The sequence below is a fragment of the Oncorhynchus nerka genome, linkage group LG18, assembly GCF_034236695.1.
Source record: "Oncorhynchus nerka isolate Pitt River linkage group LG18, Oner_Uvic_2.0, whole genome shotgun sequence".
NCBI lineage: Eukaryota > Metazoa > Chordata > Actinopteri > Salmoniformes > Salmonidae > Oncorhynchus > Oncorhynchus nerka.
The window spans coordinates 37,480,838-37,505,408 of NC_088413.1; the positions used below are offsets into that span (position 1 = coordinate 37,480,838).

General features: G+C 43.5%; 1 protein-coding gene across 1 annotated transcript in view; it reads right to left on the minus strand.

Annotated features, from left to right (window-relative positions):
• Positions 1 to 1,731: 1,731 nt before the first annotated feature.
• The window catches only part of LOC115146568 (neuromedin-K receptor-like), a 47,016-nt gene continuing 24,176 nt past the window's right edge, over positions 1,732 to 24,571 (minus strand). The window contains exons 4-5 of the mRNA XM_029688654.2: positions 8,046 to 8,242; positions 1,732 to 6,617 (exon numbers count right to left, since the gene is read on the minus strand). Of these exons, the coding sequence (XP_029544514.1) occupies positions 6,317 to 6,617; positions 8,046 to 8,242 (498 nt within the window). The 3' untranslated portion in view covers positions 1,732 to 6,316. The remainder of the gene's footprint in view (positions 6,618 to 8,045; positions 8,243 to 24,571) is intronic.

Below are 24,571 nucleotides of genomic sequence, written 5' to 3' on the forward strand. Positions count from 1 at the left end.
TACTTGTTACATTTTCAATTCTAAGCAGGACAAGAAAATGGTCCAATATACACTTATCAAGAAAACATTACGGACACTGATCTGGCGGACACACTATGTAGTAGGATGTCCCTTGGGGGTATCCCTACCTATATATGACATGCGAGGGTTAGGTTAGTAAACATGCTGGAGCTAGAACCTCGTGGTCGTGCGTCCTTATTTTAGATAATACTACATGGTGTCAGAAGTGGTTTTAAAATTGACATAAACGTGAGGGACGTACCAAGTAAATCATACATTCAGGCTGTTTCAAAGCAGGGAGGGCACATTGTTGAAGATAAAACAGACAAACGCATATCATTATTGTGCAAGCTAACGAGCAAAGACAAAGTTACTGCTAAGCAACATGTTGCAAGAGGAAGAAGCTGGCGGGATTTCAGGGTTTGCGACTTCAAGTTCAATGGGCTCTGGCGCAAACACGGACAGGCCAGTGGCTAGTGCTGACGGATTTCGCATTAGTCCCCTGCAGAATATGACTTCACACGTGACCAGTAGCCCCTACCATGCACAGAGTAATGGTGAGGCAGAGAGAGCTGTGAAAACAGTCAAGGGACTGCTGAAAAAGAACAAGGAAAAAATAACTATCCATTCAGGGCTCTGTTAGCTTACAGAGTTACACCACTACATCATGGGCCGTCGCCCGCCGAGCTCCTGATGGGCAGGAGGCTGCGTTCCCCATTTCCTGTCTCGCCGGCTCAGCTTAAACCCCGATGGCCTAACAGGAAGGCCTTCGCTGAGAGGGACAAACGGCAGAAACAAACACAAACTGGAGACTTCAATCGGAGACACCGTGCTATGGAGAAGCCAGAGCTGACCGAAGGTCAACGCGTGTGGATTACAAACTCAAAGACACTAGCAATAGTGCTGAGGAAAGCGGATGCCCCACGCTCCTATGTGGTGGACACAGGCTCAGAAGAGGTACGAAGGAACAAAACACACCTCAGAGCTCTTCCAGACCTACCAGCCACACAGACTGAGGCCACAGAAAATGCACAAAAAGATGGTGAAGGAGAGAGAATGCTCACAGAGCCACAAACGTGCCCAAAAAGGGATGTGAAGCCACCAGAGTGGCTGAAAGACTATGTTACGTGAAGAGAAAACATACTGTTGGGGACCATACCCAGCAAAAAGAGACTGTACCTAAGTTAATGTTCATACTGTGTGATTTCATGCTTTCATACTGTTTCAGGATGGGAAGTAGCATGTTAGAGAATAATACTGGTTTCCAAATTGCATTTCAGTTATGCATGTTGAGTTCTTGTTCATGGGAGAGGGGAAGATGTAGTAGGATGTCCCTTTGGGGTATCCGTACCTTTGAATGACATGCGAGGGTTAGGTTAGTAAACATGCTGGAGCTAGAACCTCGTTGTCATGCGTCCTTATTTGAGATAATACTAAACTAAACACAAATGCTTCATTTGTAAATGATGGAGTCCTGGAGTGTGCCTTAAAAAATATTTAAAAAAAATAAAAATAAAAGGTGCCATCTGGATTGCTTTAATATAAGGAATTTGAAAGGATTTATACATTTACTTTTGATACTTAAGTATATTTAAAACCAAATCCTTTTAAACTTTTAGTCAAGTAGTATTTTAGTGGGTGACTTTCACTTCCACAACTACACAATGGTCATGTAAATACCACAGAATGTCGACACAGCATCAAACGAGAATAATTAGCAGGGACACCTAATAAAGAACAAAACTATTTTATTTACAGGATCACGTTAAACCAAACACGTTACATCAACATTGACAAAGTCCACGTTGTGACGAAAGTCAACCAAAACTCCACCAGTAGGTCAGAAATAGCGAACACAAAAGTGTTCACAATGTACAGAATTGAATGGATTGATTTATGATTACAAGTCTTAAATTGGTAAGCCCTGTGCTACTGTTATCACTGTGAAACACTGCAAGTTATACACATGCTGCTGGTCACTGTTCATATGGCGCTTGTAAATGTACATAACTACATAAAACACTTTTCAATCTGAGCAAACAGGATTCTCCAAGTGTACGTTTCGTCAATTTGGAATGTATTACAATAAAGTCAGTTAAATTCAATATTTTGGGTTGTGTAGATGTAAGCATTCGTGATAAGAGCATAGACAGAACCTTGACATTAAGCTTAAACAAGCATACGGTTTAGTACATGCTGGGTTCACATACCCAGACTAAGCCTATTCAAAGGAACATCTGATTCCATGAATAAACTTCATCTGGGTCCATGAAACTGGCCCATTAAAATCAAACTTTAGACGTTATGCAGAAATACTTTGTACCGCATGCATAAGCATCACATGAAAACTTTATAAGCACTACATGAACATTCATAATATCTTACGCCAATGTTACATCACTACACAGCATATGTCAACTGGGAGTTTGTTGCATACCGTATGCTGCCTTTAGCACGGAGTGTTTGTGAAGCTGTTGTGACTGATTGCACTGTGGTATATCCTTATCCAGGGCCCTTTGCAATGAAGTCTTGTCACATCAGTTAATCTGGACAACTGCAAAGCAAAAAGACCTACTATTTGATAGAGGCACTATTAGTTATACATTAAACTTAAAACACTGTCTTCAGTAACATAAATATACAATGGACGACTGACATCGCAACAGTTTTTTTTTCTTTCCGTATTTTCTTGATGTATCAAACCATATCTTCACGAATAACACTATCAGAAAAAAATGGGAATGAATGATAAATACAAGGAGCTAAAACGCATCATGACAACAGGTGATGAAATACAAATATAGGATTTCTTTACATTCTTTCATAAAGGCTTAGAACATTCTGTTGGCATACTCCAGCAACACTACACCAGACATACCTCATTAGAAATATGTCAGAATGTTGACACGTTATAGGACAACCTGTCCCTAAACCTTAGACAATACGTCATTATAATGACATAAGAGGAATATGTCATCGTAAGTGATATCCAAGTAATAAATCAGATTAGGTGACACACAACTACAATGGTTTGAATACATCATTATAGTGATGTAAGTAATGTCACTAAGTGATATACATAGAAAATGAAGCTTAAGTGGCATATAACTACAGTGGTTTTAACGTCACTATCTTTACATATTCTGGTAAGACCATGTTGACTTCACGTCTGGGGTAAGGAAACATTGGCGATATCCTCACAGAATGGCAACATTAAACTGAATCTAGCCTGATTTCACTGTAATATATGCATTTACATCACTATCAAATCAACTGGTCACATGAGCTCATTTCAAAACTAAACAAAAGTGAGTGTCATGAAAAAAACATCTAGAAATGTCTTTGATCAAAGTTACAATGCTCTTATTATCTTTTGATTAACCGACTCATTGACGTTTGGTATCATGCTCAAGAATTAAACTAAAGAACTACATTTTCATCATATATGAACGCTATCGAACGTGACTTGTTGTGTATACAGTTTGTTACCTTAACACTGGCAAAAAGCAGGATGATTTATTCCCCCCCCTTCACACAGCTGTGATTTTCATGTTATCTTTAAGTCAAGCTGAGGGCCACAGGTGGGTAGTCTGTCATCTGGACAGAGAAGATGAGACCGGTGCCTCAGGCTTTGAATTATCTTTGCCCCCTGAGGGAGTTTGCAGGAGACCCCCTATCAGACAGTCGTGGAACCTGAGCTATGGCACGTAATGTCATTATACTGCACTGGGCTGTTGGGTATAACACGGCTCACTCTCATTGGTCAGGAGAAGAAATACCCTAAACCAAACATGGTTGTTCTCTTGGCGTGTCGAGCCAAACAAGACAAAGGCTGAAGAGAAGCCTAGTGCTAGTGCCAGCACTTGATTTAAACCCCGAAGGATCACACGCATACACATACATAGTAGGCGCACGCAAGCACACACACACACCCAGGGAAGAAATACTACCCCTTACTGGAAGTGATGGGATGGCAACCCTCTTTCACTATGGCATCCATCTAATTGATGGCCCAAGGTTTTACCTAACATCTAGATTCTAAACACTGTGGTCATATAAACCCTGCAGTGTGGATGCACACACACACACACACTGTGATCATGAAAACTCTGCTCCGTGGGCACACGCACGCACAAGATCATCTAAAGACCTCCTTGTGGGCATTTTGTTCAAAGCTACAGTACTATATGTAAGTACAATGCAGGAGGTGACGCACTTCTCAATGGGAATATGAAGGCAAAAGAAAAGTAGTAGTAAAAACTGTCATCTGCTATTTTAATTCCATTCCGCAACAGTTTTTCCTGCAATTGTTTTTTATTTGAAAGCGTGCATAACCACAAAGCTACTCAAACATAGAAAAATATGGATACTGCTTTAAAACATTAGCAGTAAAAAAGATTTACGCTGTACTAAGAATTCAGATTCAGATCAATGACCGCCGCTTTAAATAAACAATTAGCTAGTTATTTATGTGCAAATTTGTGTAATCGTTAAGTTTGCTTTTTTGCTAATGGTGACCTAACGTTGACCACGTCGGAGGAAAAACAACGTGCATACACACTAACACTTAACACGGAAATCACTAAGTTGCTATAGAGGTTACAATTGGGGCATAATGGAGGTATCAGGTATGAAGGTAAGATCCAGATGCAGACCACTTCGAATAAACAATAGTTTAATATTCCAACAGGGGCAGACAATAGACAGGTCAAGACAGGCGGGGGTCAGTAAACCGGAGGTGGGGCAACGGTACCGGGTGGCAGGCAGAATCAGGGTAAGGCAGAGGTCGGTAAATTCAGAGGGGGGCAAAGGTACACGTCGGCAGGCAGGCAGGCAGGCGGGCTCGGAGTCAGGACAGGCAAGGGTCAAAAGCAGGAGGGCGAGAAAAGAGAGACTGGAAAAAGCAGGATCTGAGACACAAAATGCCGGTTGACTTGAACAAACAAGACGAACTGGCAACAGACAGAGAACACAGGTATAAATACACAGGGGATAATGGGGAAGATGGGCGACACCTGGAGGACGGTGGAGACAATCACAAAGACAGGTGAAACAGATCAGGGTGTGACAGGAGGGATAGATGGGATACTTTGGTCATTCTATACATGATGTAACTACATGACATAAGACTTTGTAGAATCTGTAGTGCTTATGAAGACTATATGTATGCCATATGAAGCCTTTATAAATTGTAGTTTGTTTAAACTGGGACCAGTCATTCTATACATTACGTAAGACTACAGCTAAAAACCACTGCTACAAATGGTACCTATGGACACACTACCTAAAGATATAGGTCGCTCCCCAAAATGCATTCTCTCTGGTATCTAGCAGGCATATATCTAAAAGTGCTGTAATTTCTAAATGGTTCACTCGATAGGGACGAATGTACCCTCACATTAAAGCTGACAGTCTGCACGTGCTGGTGTACATAGCCAAAAACAACAAAATTGTCACTGTCCCAATACATTTGGAGCTGAGTGTACAAAACATCCAGAACACCTTCCTAACATCCCTGTAAAATGCGTTCGACACCTTGAGACACTAGGTGTCAAACGCTTTATACAGGGATGCTGGCCCATGTAGTCTCCAATGCTTCAAGTTGGCTGGATGTCCTTTGGGTGGTGGACCGTTCTTGATACACACAGAAAACGTTGAGCATGAAAAACCCAGCAGCGTTGCAGTTCTTGACACAAACCAATGCGCCTGATAGCAACAATCATACCCCGTTCAAAGGCACTTAAATCTTTTGTCTTGCCCATTCACCCTCGGAATGGCACACACACACACACACAATCCATGTATCAATTGTCTCAAGGCTTAAACATCCTCCTTTAACCGGTCTCCTCCCCTTCATCTACACTGATTGAAGTGGATTTAATATGGGATCATAGCTTTCAACTGGGTTCACCTGGTCAGTCTATGTCATGGAAAGAGCAGGTGTTCATAATGTTTTGAACACTCAGTAGCCTTTACATTCAGGATGTTACTTGGCCAGGCATTTTTTGTATATTTTTTCGTATGCATGTTTTTATATACAGTACACTCAGTATTACAGACCGTACAACAATATGTTATCTGATGGTTATATTTGACAATGAATTCCTGCCTTTCATCTAACATGTGTTTTCTGAACTCTTTGAAAAGTGTGTGTTTGCATGTGTGTGTATTGACAGGGACAGCATGTCTTGTATGCGTGTTTGCAATGTCTACCTGTTTTTGCATGTACTGTACACAGTATAAGTTACCACTCTATACATGCCTGTGTGTGTGAACACATGCCAGTGTGTTTGTCTGCTTTCTCGTATGCCCTCCTTTAGGAGAAGTCCTCAGCCTCAGCATTGGGGGCGCAGCCTGCCTTGGCCCCGTTCCTATTGCAACCAAGCCCGTTTTCCACTCTAGGGTTGACGTAGCTCTTCTTCCTGGCCTGGTTCTGGTTGTTTGTTCTGTCTACAGGGTCATACACCACTACCACGGCGGTATCCATGCGAGACAAGGTGTACATGCTGCTCTGGCGGGCCGGGTGGAGGCGCGTGGCCCTCAGCTCCAGCTCGTCATAGCTGGACACCTGGACAAAGGGGCACCAGCGGAACACCTGCTTGAAGCCGGCCCGGAACCTGGGGGAGGAGAAGGGGCGAATAGAGAGGGGGGCAGGGGTGTGAATGACATGTGATTTTACAAACGGGGTAGTGTTCAAGGGAACGCTGTTATGAAATGTTTTTCAACAGAAAAGGAAAATCTGTGTTCCTATTGGAATAGTTAAAGTAGCACAGTACACGTGCCACCATGTTTCCAAAACATTTTCCACCTACTGAACATAATCCAGGTTTTCATATGGCAGGAGTAAACAAATTACATACCAATGTATACAGTGCAGGGAGGTTGAAGAGAGAGTTGTATAATGACATAAATCATCAACCGAAAGCACACAAGCTGCTTCACCTCTACCGAAACAGGCTCCTGCCCTATTGACCATTTTGGCTCAGACAAGGCTTACTTAATAATAGCCAAGAAATATTTAAATGTTGTTTTTATATATGCACATCATGAAGGGGGCAAAGCAACCACACAGCTCATCCTTCATGAATAGCCCGATTGTGTTGATGGTAAGAGTGCTATATGTGGTTTAGATAATTGCCTGCGTGTACCTAAGTGCACTGGGGTGCTTCATTCACAAGTTAGCATTCATCAACGCTCAGACTCTGGATTCAGAGCACTGAAGCTCCTTCAAGGGAGTTCTTGCTCTGCATTTAATTTGGTTATGAGATTTCTGAGGCCGGGCAAAGGAAAGACTAAGGCACAGAGCTTGTCTCGATGGATATACAATTGCTATGCTCTTTTCATGGCATTAGGATTAATTGACCATGGAAATACAGCTACGTGTGTATAGGTTTGTGTGTGTGTGTGTGTGTGTACACGAGGTGACGCTGAGAGGGTCTTATAGGACTACACCTGACGTCATACCTCCAGGTTCTGTACCTGCATTGTTCCTATTTGCAGAAAGAATGAGTCACACAGGCACTGAGTGGTTTAAAGAACAATGCTCAAAAAGCATACAATGGTAACCAATTTAAACCACGCTTTGATTTCCAGGTCTCGTCAGCATTTCTTAACGATGTCCTCGAAGTAGCTTTACTTTCAATCCTCAGTCCTAAAATTGTTTCGTTTTTTTTTTGCATTTTCAAGAGTGCATGAAAATCACAAAAGGACATGTTATCAGGATTGCCATGCCCTGGACCTTTGTTGAAGCACATGTCTCTCGTCCAGTGTTTGGAGGATTACCGGATGTTCAAAGCTTCGACATTCTAACGCACCTTAGTTGTTTTTCAAGGATTGTTATGAACCTATACAGAGGCAGGCCAAAAGCATACATATAATTTCCATGCCCTTTCCAACCATCGACCATGGAAATATAGCTACATGGGTGTGTGTGTGTGTGCGCACATGCACCTACGTTTGCACGCACACGTGGGTGTATGTACCTCTGCCCGTGCCTGCTCCCATTTCTGCTTGCCTGCCTGTGTGCACGTGTGTATTCTCCTTACCTGCTGTTGAGGCAGCAGTAGATGATGGGGTTGTACATGGTGGAGCTCATGGCCAGCCACAGCACTGACAGGTAGACCTGCTGGATGGACTTCCACCTCATCAGAGCCTTGTTGAGGCCCGTCGCGATGAAGTAGACGTGGTACGGCAGCCAGCAGAGGGCGAAGGTCACCACCACGATGATCATCATCTTGACCACCTGGAGGTGAGGGAGGGAGATGCGGGAGGTGAGGGAGGGAGATGCGAGGTGTGAGGTAACATTAGTTCAATTCTCGTTCAACCCCGTGAGGCGAGCTGTCTGGACACTGTGTGGCGTCTGCTGATAAACAGACACATTCTCCTGCCACTCGATCAGCCAGACAAATTAAGCTAATTAGCCTGTAAAGTGCACTCTGCGGTTATTATTCTGTGGAGAGCAGAGAGAGAGAGCTGTCTCTCCTTCATTTGGAGAAGGGAAATGAAGCTTTAGCCTGCGGTTTCCTTCTTCCAGTGTGTGTGTGTGTGTGTGCGTGCTTTAATGAGCCAGGTAGGAGCTCTGACTATCTGGAGTGTATATGAGTAAACTTACAGGCTACAATGATCAAAGATAATAGGCCAGGGTTAGGGAAGAAGTGCATCAGAGTGAAAAAGCCCTGCCTGTGTGTCTGCTCTTTGCACTTTTCAAAACTAAATGTATGTTACTGTAGATATAGATATATAAATAAAGTGGTGGTTAGATATCTTGCTTAAAAAAAAGAAAACACCCCAGTTCACTGGCCTTTTTAAACCTTAATTTTCTTCAGGGAGAAACTGGTGACAAAAACACAGTTTCTGAAAGACACAACAACACAGTTGAAATGGGAAGAAGTGAACTCCAGCTTTCAGTTTCCTATCACCAGTTGGTGTTATTCTGTAGTCTGCACCACAATCCCAGAAGTATTTCAGAGACTGAAGACATTTTTCAGGGTCGATACTCTTCAGACTAAGGGGTGATCTTTTCTCCAGGTGGGCGTCATATCCGACAGGCAGGAGATAATAACAGAGCTTCTTAATGCGAGTGTGCGTTTGTGTCCACTGCGGAAAGACTGCTATGATTGCACATCTCTCTTCTCCTCAAAAAGGACCTGTGGCCTTGAAGATTAAAGAAACGGAGGCTGACCATTCAGCCTACCGAGAGACTGGCAGGAAAGATCTTAGCCCCCCTTTGAATCCCCAGGACATGGCTTCTCTTCTGAAGAGAGAGCTTGGATTTGTCCCAAATGGCACCATATTCCCTATATAGTGCGCTACTTTTGACCAGAGCCCTATGGGTTAGGTTAAATAGGTAGCGATTTTGGACAAAGCCCTTAGCTTTGTGTAGGTAGACTGCACAATGGTGTGGTTGTTAGATGGTGGTAGGAGTTGTTATCGCAAACGTAAAATATGGTCATGCTCAAGGTTGAATGGGCTTGTTCAAAAACTGATGAGCATCAAGGAAAATCTACACCTAAAGACTTACTGGATCAGTAAGTGTACGGTACAAAAGCAGCAATGTCACTGTCAAATTAAAAATAATACTGAAAACGGTTGAATATTGAAAGATAGGTAGATTTCCTGAATAAAGCAATCTTCCCACGTCCTGTAGCATTGTGGATACAGGTAGCGTACACAGTGACAGGTGTGGTCTGTCTGTCTCTGGACGAGCATGGGAAAAGAGTTGGCTGTCTTCAACAGAAGGACTTTTTCATAAAGGCTCAGAAAAGCAAAGTTCAGAGTGCGCCACACGACTGAGCCCAGACAGGCAGAGAGCAAAAAAATGAAGGAAAACCACCCGGAGAGAACTAAAATACAATAAAAATGTTCCTCATCTCTATTTCTGGCAGCCAATATGGAGTGACAAAAGTTCACGGATGCCTGCACAATAATTGAAACAAGGCAAGATAATCTTATATTTCTCATGTCCATGACGTGAAATAGTACTTGTTTTCTTTCTGTCCTTGATTGAGCTTGTGTGGCTTGATGGAGCCATTAGAACAAATGCAAACGCTACCCAACCTGGCACTCCCGGCAACGCCAAACTAAACTCTCAAAGTATTTCAGTGAAAACAAATACTATTCAAACCCAGGTCTGGCTGGCATATCAATGGTATTGTACCTAAGGACAGTACATTAAATGTGTTGTTTTCAGTGTTTCTTGGAAGGATAAGGAAGCAATACTAGCATACCTAGTAAAATGCCAGTTACTGCCCGTGGCTACATGTGGTCATGTCTTATACTAACCAATAGAAACAACGGTCATTTAGTCAACATGTCACAGACAAATGTGGTGTCCCAAATGGCACCCTATTCCCTTTAAAGTGCACTACTTCTGACCAGTTGAGGACAGCAAATGAGACCGTTGATAAGTCAGGGTTTTTAAGTGTTAGTAAGATAAGCGGACAACAGCCATTTTCAATCACAGGAAAATAATCACATCAGATTTTTCCAGGACAATCGGTTTTTGTAATCTGAAAGAAATGTTACTCCTAGCAAATAACAGCAACACACACCTTAAAGAAGTGTTTACACTTAAATATCAGGAAATATAGATAATTGAGTCTATTTTCTCCTTTTCCATGTCAGTAAGCGGAGATAAAAATGGAGGATGGCTGTTCTCTGACAAGGAGAAAGGACATTTACTTGCTAGAGGACACTTGTGGCTAAAAGGAGCGGACAGCTCAACAAAACAAAAGCCTGTGGCGTGGGAGAAAACTAGAGAGGTCACAGAATGTGTTAGTAACACTACTGCTGGGCTGGTTAGCGGGAGCAATATGGATTCTGTCTATGTTAAGTGGGTTTGGTTCCCTGTTAATAATCTGTACGCTATGAAGATAAAGAGCTAGGGGATGTATCGACCACTGGGTAAAAAAAATACAGACACAGTCACAGCAACAACACATGCGAGCGCACACTCACAAACACATAAGAATGCATACTAATGTGCACGCACGCGGACACACAGACACACACACACACAGCAGCTCAAAACTAAATGGAAAGTACAGTGTAACCCAGAACCAGCTGAATGAACCATCATTCATCACAATGAATATCCTAGTAAAAAACAAATGAAGTGGCATCTCGCGCAACACTCGAGCACACACATTGAAGAGCAGGGGAGCTAGAGACTCAAAAAACAAGTGAGGATAAATACAACCTAAAAGCCTGCGGAGCTATCAAGAATGGATCAGGTATGCATTCATTCAAAGGGAGAGGATTGGGACATATTTACTCATAAGTGCCACTCGCCGTAGGGTGGCAGGGAAAGAGCGATGGGTGCCGCAGAAAGAGTAACTGTCTGATTAGGTGGGTTGATTATGCCTAATTTTTGCACTTCCCATTTATGCAATCTGAAGCAACCGCCTGCTGTCAGCAATCATTAGTGTTGGTGGTGACTCGGTTACCCATGACCCCTTGCACGCACGCGCACACACACACTCCCCCATACAGGGTTTTGACGACCTGGTGGTTTTGGTTTTTCTCTATGCTAGACCTGGGTTGAAATAGTATTTGTTTACTTTCAAATAGAGCATTTCAGGTGCACTTGTTTGAGCTTGAGCCTTGTTCAAGGGAACCAACGAAGTAGTCCCAACCACCGCCCATCTCATGGCATTCCAACTATGATTCAACCAGTACGTGCCCAGTGGGTTTCTTCTAATGGCCTATTGCTGCCTCCGGAACTCAGATGAAAATGTTCGGAAATAGTGTTTAATGGTCCGTTTTCAATGCAATTCTCTGAAGAAAAAAAAAAGACTTTGGTTTTAGGGCCCACTGATTGCGAGGTAAAACAAACACCAACCTCATCACTGTAAGCTGGGTAAGTTAAAGGGTGTTTTTAAACCTCAAAAGGAGTCTCTGTTGAGATGAGCACTTTCCAGGCCATCTGTTATGTAGAGTTTAGAAAACTCTTAAGAGAGGAATGTTCAGTGTAGTCCATTTTCATGTTTTTATTTCCTTTGCATATAAGAACTAAGATAATAACCACTAAATGCAATTAAGAAAATAAATGGCCAACTCATTCCCTGAGGCCTTCAATAGCAATTGACCCGATTTGGTCTTTTTGGTTTTAAAGGCTCATTTGCTCAAAGAAAAAAAAACTGTAGCGAAAAATGCTCTTTCAAAAACATATATGCAACTGATGTGAAAGATTGTACAGTACAGTACTTTCTGCTCTTCGAGTGACGTTGTGACAGAGATTTATGAATGTGGCAAAAAAAAAGCATAGTTTAGAAAAACATACTGTATGTCAAACAAAATGTACTGTTTTTAATGTGGGATCCATTCATTTCCAAGACAAGTCCTGGTGAGGACATGAAATCCTTCAAAAGCCCAAAACAAATACTGAATATTTAATTCACCCTGGCTCAACACAAAGAAGCTACAAATCCTTTGAATTCAGTCCTACAGAACACCTACTGATTTGAATATACAGTCTACTCAAATAGCCAGAGAGTATATGAATACATATTTATACACCCAGAAGCTACACTAAATAAAAAAGTGTTAATCCTTAATCCTATTATTGTCAATATTATGCCCTCAAGACCTCATATTTCACAATAACCACTTGGAGGCAGATTTTTTTTTAAAGCGAATGGGGAATTTTTTTTTTTTATGTCGATTTAAACTAACACTGGGGGAGAACCCTTGTGCTATAAATACTGAATGTTAATAATCATTTACATTTGTATAATGGTCATTGAATTATTCAGTAAGCGAGCTGAATGGTCTTGGTTAGACTAAGGGAAAACCGGAGTATGTAGAGCAACTGACAATGAGAGAGAAATAGCGAGAGAGAAAGAGAGATGCAGAAAGAGCATTTAAAAGTTTTGTGGTGGAAGCATCATTCGATGGGTATGCTTATCACCGGCAAAGTGAGTTTCAGGATCAAAAGACAAATGAAAGGAGCAAAGCCCAGGGAAACAGTTAGAGGAAACCCTGCCTCAGACTTCATCCTGGAGCAGTTGTATTTTTCAGTGGAACAATTACATACATTTTAATGCCAAAAACACACCAGAATGGCTTTCCAAGAGGTGTTGAATGTTCCTAAATGATCCAGCCTCAAACCTGACTTAAATCTGCCCGAAAATCTGAGACAAGGCTAGACTATTGCTGTCCATTTTTTTTTTTATTCAACCTTTATTTAACTAGGCAAGTCAGTTATGATTCCCAACCACATATACTGAGCAATGTTAACAAAACAATCGATATAAGTAGGGTTGCACATTTTGGGGAATATTCAGAGATGGAAACTTTCCGTGGGAATATATGGGAATTAACACAAATGTGTAAATTAATATTAATACCATTTAAATATTGATGTTTTTTTTGCATTGGATATATTTACCATATATGTAGATAGAAACCTAAACCTTTTACTTTATCATAAGTAGACATCATTGCAAATGATTAAATCCTTCCAATAGAAATGTTAAAAAAAAAAGTTATTGCATCTCGATCCCAAAGCTCTTACTTGAAATAGTACTTCGCGAGACTGCCAAGAACCTTGCCCTCATCCAGGCCAAGGTGGCAAGACACGGTAGTGATGACACCATAGGCCTTGTTGATCTCTGCACCATACAGGATGCTCTTGCCAGTATACTTGGGGTCCAATGTACGCTGCGGCGTGTATTTATTTTATTTTATTTCACCTTTATTTAACCAGGTAGGCTAGTTGAGAACAAGTTCTCATTTGCAACTGCGACCTGGCCAAGATAAAGCATAGCAGTGTGAACAGACAACACAGAGTTACACATGGAGTAAGCAATTAACAAGTCAATAACACAGTAGAAAAAAAATGGGCAGTCTATATACAATGTGTGCAAAAGGCATGAGGAGGTAGGCGAATAATACAATTTTGCAGATTAACACTGGGGTGATAAATGATCAGATGGTCATGTACAGGTAGAGATATTGGTGTGCAAAAGAGCAGAAAGGTAAATAAATAAATAAAATAAAAAAACAGTATAAAAACAGTATGGGGATGAGGTAGGTGAAAATGGGTGGGCTATTTACCAATAGACTATGTACAGCTGCAGCGATCGGTTAGCTGCTCGGATAGCTGATGTTTGAAGTTGGTGAGGGAGATAAAAGTCTCCAACTTCAGCGATTTTTGCAGTTCATTCCAGTCACAGGCAGCAGAGTACTGGAACGAAAGGCGGCCAAATGAGGTGTTGGCTTTAGGGATGATCAGTGAGATACACCTGCTGGAGCGTGTGCTACGGATGGGTGTTGCCATCGTGACCAGTGAACTGAGATAAGGCGGAGCTTTACCTAGCATGGACTTGTAGATGACCTGGAGCCAGTGGGTCTGGCGACGAATATGTAGCGAGGGCCAGCCGACTAGAGCATACAAGTCGCAGTGGTGGGTGGTATAAGGTGCTTTGGTGACAAAACGGATGGCACTATGATAGACTGCATCCAGTTTGCTGAGTAGAGTGTTGGAAGCCATTTTGTAGATGACATCGCCGAAATCGAGGATCGGTAGGATAGTCAGTTTTACTAGGGTAAGCTTGGCGGCGTGAGTGAAGGAGGCTTTGTTGCGGAATAGAAAGCAGACTCTTGATTTGATTTTCGATTGGAGATGTTTGATGTGAGTCTGGAAGGAGAGTTTGCAGTCTAGCCAGACACCTAGGTACTTATAGATGTCCACATATTCAAGGTCGGAACCATCCAGGGTGGTGATGCTAGTCGGGCATGCGGGTGCAGGCAGCGATCGGTTGAAAAGCATGCATTTGGTTTTACTCGCGTTTAAGAGCAGTTGGAGGCCACGGAAGGAGTGCTGTATGGCATTGAAGCTCGTTTGGAGGTTAGATAGCACAGTGTCCAATGACGGGCCGAAAGTATATAGAATGGTGTCGTCTGCGTAGAGGTGGATCAGGGAATCGCCCGCAGCAAGAGCAACATCATTGATATACACAGAGAAAAGAGTCGGCCCGAGAATTGAACCCTGTGGCACCCCCATAGAGACTGCCAGAGGACCGGACAGCATGCCCTCCGATTTGACACACTGAACTCTGTCTGCAAAGTAATTGGTGAACCAGGCAAGGCAGTCATCCGAGAAACCGAGGCTATTGAGTCTGCCGATAAGAATATGGTGATTGACAGAGTCGAAAGCCTTGGCGAGGTCGATGAAGACGGCTGCACAGTACTGTCTTTTATCGATGGCGGTTATGATATCGTTTAGTACCTTGAGCGTGGCTGAGGTGCACCCGTGACCGGCTCGGAAACCAGATTGCACAGCGGAGAAGGTACGGTGGGATTCGAGATGGTCAGTGACCTGTTTGTTGACTTGGCTTTCGAAGACCTTAGATAGGCAGGGCAGGATGAAAATAGGTCTATAGCAGTTTGGGTCCAGGGTGTCTCCCCTTTGAAGAGGGGATGACTGCGGCAGCTTTCAATCCTTGGGGATCTCAGACGATATGAAAGAGAGGTTGAACAGGCTGGTAATAGGGGTTGCGACAATGGCGGCAGATAGTTTCAGAAATAGAGGGTCCAGATTGTCAAGCCCAGCTGATTTGTATGGGTCTAGGTTTTGCAGCTCTTTCAGAACATCTGCTATCTGGATTTGGGTAAAGGAGAACCTGGAGAGGCTTGGGCGAGGAGCTGCGGGGGGCGGAGCTGTTGGCCGAGGTTGGAGTAGCCAGGCGGAAGGCATGGCCAGCCGTTGAGAAGTGCTTATTGAAGCTTTCGATAATCGTGGATTTATCGGTGGAGACCGTGTTACCTAGCCTCAGTGCAGTGGGCAGCTGGGAGGAGGTACTCTTGTTCTCCATGGACTTCACAGTGTCCCAGAACTTTTTTGGAGTTGGAGCTACAGGATGCAAACTTCTGCCTGAAGAAGCTGGCCTTAGCTTTCCTGACTGACTGCGTGTATGGTTCCTGACTTCCCTGAACAGTTGCATATCACGGGGCTATTCGATGCTATTGCAGTCCGCCACAGGATGTTTTTGTGCTGGTCGAGGGTAGTCAGGTCTGGAGTGAACCAAGGGCTGTATCTGTTCTTGGTTCTGCATTTTTTGAACGGAGCATGCTTATCTAAAATGGTGAGGAAGTTACTTTTAAAGAATGACCAGGCATCCTCAACTGACGGGATGAGGTCAATGTCCTTCCATGATACCCGGGCCAGGTCGATTAGAAAGGCCTGCTCACAGAAGTGTTTTAGGGAGCGTTTGACAGTGATGAGGGGTGGTCGTTTGACTGCGGCTCCGTGGCGGATACAGGCAATGAGGCAGTGATCGCTGAGATCCTGGTTGAAGACAGCGGAGGTGTATTTGGAGGGCCAGTTGGTCAGGATGACGTCTATGAGGGTGCCCTTGTTTACAGAGTTAGGGTTGTACCTGGTGGGTTCCTTGATGATTTGAGTGAGATTGAGGGCATCTAGCTTACATTGTAGGACTGCCGGGGTGTTAAGCATATCCCAGTTTAGGTCACCTAACAGAACAAACTCTGAAGCTAGATGGGGGGCGATCAATTCACAAATGGTGTCCAGGGCACAGCTGGGAGCTGAGGGTGGCCGGTAGCAGGCGTCTTCATGGGCTTCAGGCAGACGTCTTCACGCTTTTTGATGTATTTCAGAACTGCAGTTTCCTCTGCTTGGAGCAACAGTGAAGTGGGCAGTACGGATTTCTTCTCTTCCATCTGCAGAGTCTGAACATCAGACAGGATAGCATTGTCCCCCTCAATCCGTGCAATGGCTACTGCTATAGGATTCAGGAGTTTCAGACTGCTTACCACTCTCCCAAAATACATCATCCAGAAGGATCCTCTTGATGGGGCTGTCCATATCGGCAGGCTGTGATTTGGCCATTTCTTGGAGTCTCCTTCCCCTCCAGGAGCCTGTCAAACACGATGACAACACCACCCCAACGGGTATTGCCGGGCAGCTTCAATGTGGTGCTCTTATTCTTCTCACTTTGCTTGGTGAGGTAGATTACTGCTATAACTTGATGACCTTTCACATACCTAACCATTTCCTTGGCTCGCTTGTAGAATGCATCCATTGTTTTCAGTGCCATGATGTCCTTGAGGAGCAGATTCAAAGAATGAGCAGCACAGCAAATGGGTGTGATGTGAGGGTAGGACTCCTCCACTTTAGACCAAGCAGCCTTCATGTTCGCAGCATTGTCTGTCACCAGTGCAAATACCTTCTGTGGTCAAGGTCATTGATGACTGCCTTCAGTTCATCTGCAATGTAGAGACCGGTGTGTCTGTTGTCCCTTGTGTCTGTGCTATTGTAGAATACTGGTTGAGGGGTGGAGATGATGTTGTTCATTATTCCTTGCCCATGAACATTCGACCAACCATCAGAGATGATTGCAATACAGTCTGCTTTCTCTATGATTTGCTTGACCTTCACTTGAACACTGTATCCAGCAAATTAGTAGTTCAAGCATGTCTGGTTGAAGGGGTATATGCTGGGCGAAGAACATTCAGAAATCTCTTACAATACACATTGCCTGCGAGCGTCAGAGGTGAACCAGTTGCATACACAGCCTCGACATTTATCAGCATTTCTCTGACTACGTTCCTCCATTGAGTCATAAACACTTCTGATTCCAGGAGGACCATGAGCTGTTGCTATTGAGGTGTCTGATTCATCAATTTCACCTTGAATAGAAGTAGAGGGACTTTTGTCAGAGGTTGCTTGTTGTGAGTGCTGAGGGAACTTTATGCACTTGTTCAGATGATTCTGCATCTCTGTTGCATTCTTTACATATGATTTGGTACAGTATTTGCAAATGTACACAGCTTTCCCTTCTACATTAGCTGCAGTGAAATGTCTCCACACATCATTTTCCTGTAAAGATGAGAAAAAAAGGGGGAAAAAACAAACAATTCCATGTACAGATAAGTAGTTAAGCAGTTAGATTAAACAACTAATTTGTAAGATAAAATCAAACATGTATGGAAACAGGTGAATTAACACTCCTCAGTTAGCAGGCTCAAGCAAGCTAAAACCCACATGGTAGCAAAAACTAACTAGTAGAAATCATTAACAAGTTAGAAATTATTTAAACACACTTTGCTGTAGGCTACTAAGAAAGCATGTAGTCCTTGGCTCAGACAGTGTAGTAGTGTGGGCTCAATAGCATCTCATTAGTGTGCAAGATCTTGAGAATTATCTGTACATGTGATGGAAGAGTGCACTGCACATGTGATGGAAGACTGAACTGTGCATGCAGAGGGTTGCAATTCCATTGAATTGGGGACAGTTTAACCAAAATATTCCACAAGACCTAGAGTTGCCATGTGTATCCCACAAAAATGTTCACTGCTATAAGCTAACTTTTTTGATGAATTTGAGAAAAATTCCCCAAATTCCCAGGCTTAACTTCCCATTGAAATATTCTGGAAAAATTCCAGAAACTTACCGAACAGTTTCCGACCCTTTGCAACCCTAGATATATGTTGTGCAAAGTTGGTAGAAAGGCAGCAAAATGTAAAGACTGTGCAACAGGTGTTTAGACTTTCGCTTGGCACATTATATAGGGAATAGGGTGCCATTTGGAATGCAGCAACAGTCAAGACTAGGAGGATTACCCCTGCTGCTCCTGCCCTCTTATCTGCACAGTTTAGAAGGAGCCTGTGTATCACACGTTAGTGTACCATGGGGATTAACAAACAGTCTTATTGGATTTTTTTTTTTTAAAGGCAAAAATCCAGGTCTCCCCAGGTAATCCATCTATCCACCAACCACAAGTCAACAGCAACATGCATCCAACCTCTTTCAAATTCTGCTTCGCTGCCAGACACAATCGATGATGCTTCGAGCGACTCCACTCTATACCCAGATGGGGTACTGGATTCACAGGTGTCATTACGAGGCATTTCTCCAAAGCCTAATGTCATTTTTCCTAGATTTTGTGTGTATGCCACCAGACAGGGACCAAATATAACCTGGAGTACCAGGTCTGGTCTGCACAACGGAGGTTCAAGCAACAAAAGGAAATGCGAGCCTCCTCCGACATCATTTCAGTTGAATGGAGATAATAATGATGAATGTCAGGGAATTATGGCTTTTATAGCTATTCAATGCTTCCTGACACACTTCCGACCTGATCATTTTAACCGTGATTGAGTTATACAGCCTATACATTATCAAATAAATGTAGGCTAATTAAGTTCAAATGGCATATATTATATTATTTTGCCATTTAAGGTGAAAAGGTTGAATGAAATGTAGGCCTACTTTAAAAATGAAATACTCCAATAAATTGTTACATTCAGCAGCCTTACAGTTTCCGATGAGCCTGATAGGTCAACATTTCATTGGGGGCGGGAGTAGAGAACGTAGATGCAGCTATCTGGTATCATAATCACTTGTGTTAAAGCAAACTTGCTTGCTACCAAAAACCCACAAAAATAAACCAGCAAAAAAGTTGATCTCTTGTTGTTACTCAAGCAAGTTTGCTTTAACACGCAGGTGCATATAATCTCCCGTTAGTAGAATTTTAAGAAACACAGGGCCAGCGGTATTTCTTATCACAGTGATGCATACTGCCTGTTGGTTGCAATGCAGCCACTCTGGTTTAGATGTTCTAGTTCAATAAAAAGTAGTGTTGGAGCTTGATTCATGGCTTCAGCACAGCTGAAGTAAATGTGCTGAATATTAAGCTGCAATACTTTACATTTACATGGGGTATGTGGATCAGGGTTTCAGATGTTGTGAAGGGGGGGTGCTGTGGGATTATTTAAGATACTCTTTGAAGAGGTAGGGTTTCAGATGTTTTCGGATGATGGACAGGGACTCTGCTGTCCTAGCTTCAGGTGGAAGCTGGTTCCCCCACTGGGGTGCCAGGACAGAAGAGCTTGGACTGGGCTGAGCTGCCCTCCCGTTGGGGTGAGAGGACCAAGCGACCAGGGGTGGCAGAATGGAGTGCTGGGTTGGGGTGTAGGGTTTGAGCATAGCCTGAAGGCACGGAGGGGCAGTTCCTCTTGCTGCTTCATAGGCAAGTACAATGGTCTTGTAGTGGATGCGAGCTTCGACTGGAAGCCAATGGGGTGTGCTGAGGAGTGGGGTGACATAGGAGAATTTGGGAAGGTTGAACACCAGGCGGGCTGCAGTGTTCTGGATAAGTTGCAGGTGTTTGATGGCACAAGTGGGGAGCCCAGACAACAGCGAGCTGCAGTTGTCCAGACTAGAGATGACAAGCATGTGGATTAGGACGGGGGAGTTGTCAACCGTGATGGAGAAGTCTTGGAGCGGACAGGTCTTCCCCAGGAAGAAGAGCAGATTCTTCTTGTCGAGGTTGAGCTTGAGGTGGTGGGCCGACATCCAAGTGGATACAGTGCATTCGGAACGCTTTCAGATTCCCTGACTTTTTCCACATTTTGTTACGTTACAGCCTTATTCTAAAATGGATTACATTAAAAAAAAGTCTTCAATCTACACACAATACCCTATAATGATAAAGCAAAAACAGGTTGATCAAAAATAAACTGATTAAAAATAAAACAAATACCGTATTCAGACCCTTGACTATGAGACTCGAAATTGAGCATTCTGCTTCCATTGATCATCCTTGAGATGTTTCTACAACTTGCTTGATTGGAGTCCACCTGTGGTACATTCAATTGATTGGACATAATTTGGAAAGGTTCACACCTGTCTATATAAGGTCCCAGAGCTCACAGTGCATGTCAGAGCAAAAACCAAGCTACGAGGTAAAGGAATTGTCCGTAGAGCGCTGAGATAGGATTGTGTCGAGGCACAGATCTGGGGAAGGTTGCCAAAAAATGTCTGCAATATTGAAGGTCCCCAAGAACACAGTGACCTCCATCATTCCTAAAATGGAAAAAGTTTGGAACCACCAGGACTATTCACTAGAGCTGGCTGCCTGGCAAAAAGGAGCAATCGGGGGAGAAGGGGCTTGATCAATGAGGTGACCAAGAACCTGATGGTCACTCTGACAGAGCTCCAGGGTTCCTCTGTGGAGATGGGAGAACCTTCCAGAAGCACAACCATCTCTGCAGCACTCCACCAGTCAGGCCTTTATGGTAGAGTGGCCAGACGGAAGCCACTCCTCAGTAGAAGGCACATGACAGCCCGCTTGGAGTTTGCCAAAATGCACCTAAAGGACTCTCAGACCATGAGAAACAAGAATCTATGGTCTGATGAAACCAAGCTTGTAGCGTCATACCCAAGAAGACTCAAGGCTGTAATCGCTGCCAAAGGTGCTTCAACAAAGTACTGATTAAAAGGGTCTGATTTTATAAATGTTCAAAAAAAAAAAATCTGCCACCTGGGTGTCAGAAGGGGGAAGGAGAAAAGTAGTGGAGTGGCTTCTGCATACCAATGATAGGAGAGACCGTGTGAGGATATGAAGGAGCGAGCCTAGACTCGGGCTCTGGGGGATGCCAGTAGTGAGAGTACATGATGCAGACACAGATCTTCTTCACGTCACCAGGTAGGATGCAATTCAAGAGTGTGCAGAGCCTGAGACGCTCAGCCCTTAAGAGTGCGGAGAGGAGGATCTGATGGTTTATGGTGTTGAAGGCAGGGGATAGATCTAGGAGGATGAGAACAGGGGAGAGAGAGTCAGCTTTAGCAGTGTGGAAAGCCTCCGTGACACAGAGAAGAGCAGTCTCAGATGTGTGACCCATCTTGAAGACTGACTGGTGTGGTCAAGAAGAGTGTTGGTCAGAGACAGCATGCTCAATTGTTTTGGATAGAAAAAAATGGATACCGGTCTATAGTTGTTGATATCAAAGGAGTGGAGTGTGTTTCTTTAGGAGGGGAGTGAATCGGGTCATTTGAAAGTCCAGGGGGACGCAGCCAGTGGTCAAAGATGAGCTGATAGGGAAGTGAGGAATGGGAGAAGGTCTCCAACAATGATCTAGAGAAGAGAGGAGGATATGGGGACGAGCGGGCAAGTTGTCAGGCGGCCGAACCTCACTAGTGGCAGGATTTCATGTGGAAAGAGAGGGGAGAAAGACGTCAAGGCTTTGGGTAGTTCTGTGTGAGTGGGACCAGTGGACTAAATAGGCTGGGTGAATGAAGAACTGATGTCGCCAACCTTCTTTTCAAAGTGGTTGACAAAGTTGTCCGCAGAAAGGGAGGAGAAGGGGGTGGCGGATTAAGGAGGAAGGAGAAGGTGGTAAAATAGTTTCCTAGGGTTAGAGGCAGAAGCTTGACATGTAGAGTGATAGAAAGTACCGTTAGCAGTGGATACAGAGGAGGAGAAGGTAGAGAGGAGGGAGAGAAAAGTTGATAGGTCCTCCGGAAGTTTTGTTTTCCTCCATTTTCGCTCAGCTGCCCACAGCCCTGTTCTGTAAACTCGCAATGAGTCACTTAGTCACAGAGCAGGAGGGGAGGGCTGAACAGCCTCTAGTAAAGATGAAGTCAACCGTATTACGTGCCTTGTGAATGGGAAGGGACTGGGAATGGATGAGGTCAGAAGAGACAAGGAAGAGAAAGAGAGTTAGAAAGAAATTAATCGTAGGCAAATGTCAGGAGGTTGAAGTCGCCAAGTACAAAGAGCTGTGAGCCATTGCCAGGAAATTAGTTCATCAAGGTGTCAAGCTCATTGATGAACTCTGTAAGGACACTTGGTGGCCGATAGATGATAGCAATGTTAATCTCGAGTGCACAAGTGACAGTGACAGCATGGCATTCAAATGAGAGTGAGCGAGGGAGAAAAGAGAAAACCTCCACTTAGGAGAAATTATTAGCCTTGTGCCACCACCGCACTGAACAGATGCTTTCAGACTATGAGAAAACGTAGATGAAGAAAGAGCATTTGGAGCAGTGTTCTCTGTGGGGATCCATGTCTCCGTCATGGCCAAAATGTCAAGGGACTGAAGGGCAGCATAGGCTGAGAAACTGCATTTTTGACTGCAGATCGGCAGATACCAGGAATTCCACATGGGTTGTGCACACAGGGTACACTAAATTAGAAGGGTTGCAGCCAAGGTGTGGGGAGCATCTGTTACAAAAGAGAAAAATTAGATCTGAAAAGAACTAGGTAAGATAAGGGAGTTGTGTGGAGCCTTCCTCTCTTTCCTTCCTCGAATAACTGCAGAGCCGTCTTTGTTTTGCGACGAAATCGCCGGTTTTAGCCGTCGCTGTGAAAACAGGGGAGACTTAAGTACTAATACTGATTGCTAATTGCCTTGCCAACAGGAAGAGCACACCTGGTCGGTACTAATTGTCTAGGAGAGGAGAAACCACTCCCCCTCCAATACAGCCACTGATTACCAAAACAACAACAGTCACAAGTTTGAGAGTGATACTGTGGACCACAAGGAGCAGAAGGTATATTTCTGGAGGGATGGCCGGAGACAGCCAATTTGTCCCAACATCACAGGCCAATGACTTTGATACAGTTTCAAAAGTTTTTCCGCAGTTTGACATTGACTGAGTTTTTTGGTAATGGGGTTCCAATGCACATGCCAATGTTAATCTATTGAACGATATTAGTAACCAGACAGGAAATAGTGCTAATGTTTTTCACATTGATAACCTGAATGACAATGAACCTGACTCTCGCCCTGAGGACATGACTCCCAAAGGGCCCTACAAATCAATTAAAGTTTCTGATCCTTGGTAAATTGTTTACATTTTTGAATGAAGGGGAAATTACAAATACAGAATATGAGTTTATGAAAGCCCAACCACACCTGTCATATACGCTCTATCCAAAATTCACAAGAGCATGACACCACCTATACCAGGCAGGCCCATTGTGAGTAATAACAGATCTCTGACAGAGAATATCTCTACCTTTGTAGACCATTTTGTGAAACCCTGGGCGATCTCTCTCTCCCCTCATATACTAGAGACTATTGATTTTATAAAAATTATATTCTGTGTACTTTTGATGTTACCAGTCTATATACTAACATCCCCCATCAGAACAGCCTAGAGGCCCTCAAGTTCTACCTCAATGAACGTCCCCCTAATGCTCTTCCCAGCACTAATTGTATTGTGGACTTGGCTGAACTGGTACTAACCTCCAACTATTTTCTCTTCAGAGGACACTTTTTCCTCCAGACCAAAGGGACAGCGATGGAGAGTACTATGGCTCCTAATTATGCTAACCTATATCTAGGAATGTTTGGAAAAACAGGTGGTGCTGAATCCAGACCCTAACCCGTTTCTCTCCAATATTCTCCTAATTCTGAGATATTTGGATTACATTTTCGTGATCTATACAGGGACCCAGTAAGAACTTTTGGAATTCCATGCATATCTAGACTTCATGAATGAACACATTCACATCACCATTAACTATGACCCATCACAAAACCAGTTCTTGATGTGATGGTTAAGGACAAAACCTCCCTCTCTACAGATCTCTATAGGAACCTATGGACAGGAATACCCTCAAAGGTGACAGCTTTATTCCACGTCCACTCATTTAAAAACAAATATCCCGTTAAATCAATTCAGTCGCATCAGAAGAATATGCAACTCTGATGCTTCTTATCAGAAACAGACCAGGGACCTCACATAAAGGTTTAAGGGAAGGGGGTATAAAGACAATTGGATAAAACATGCCAATGATTGTTTTGAAGGACTAACACAGAT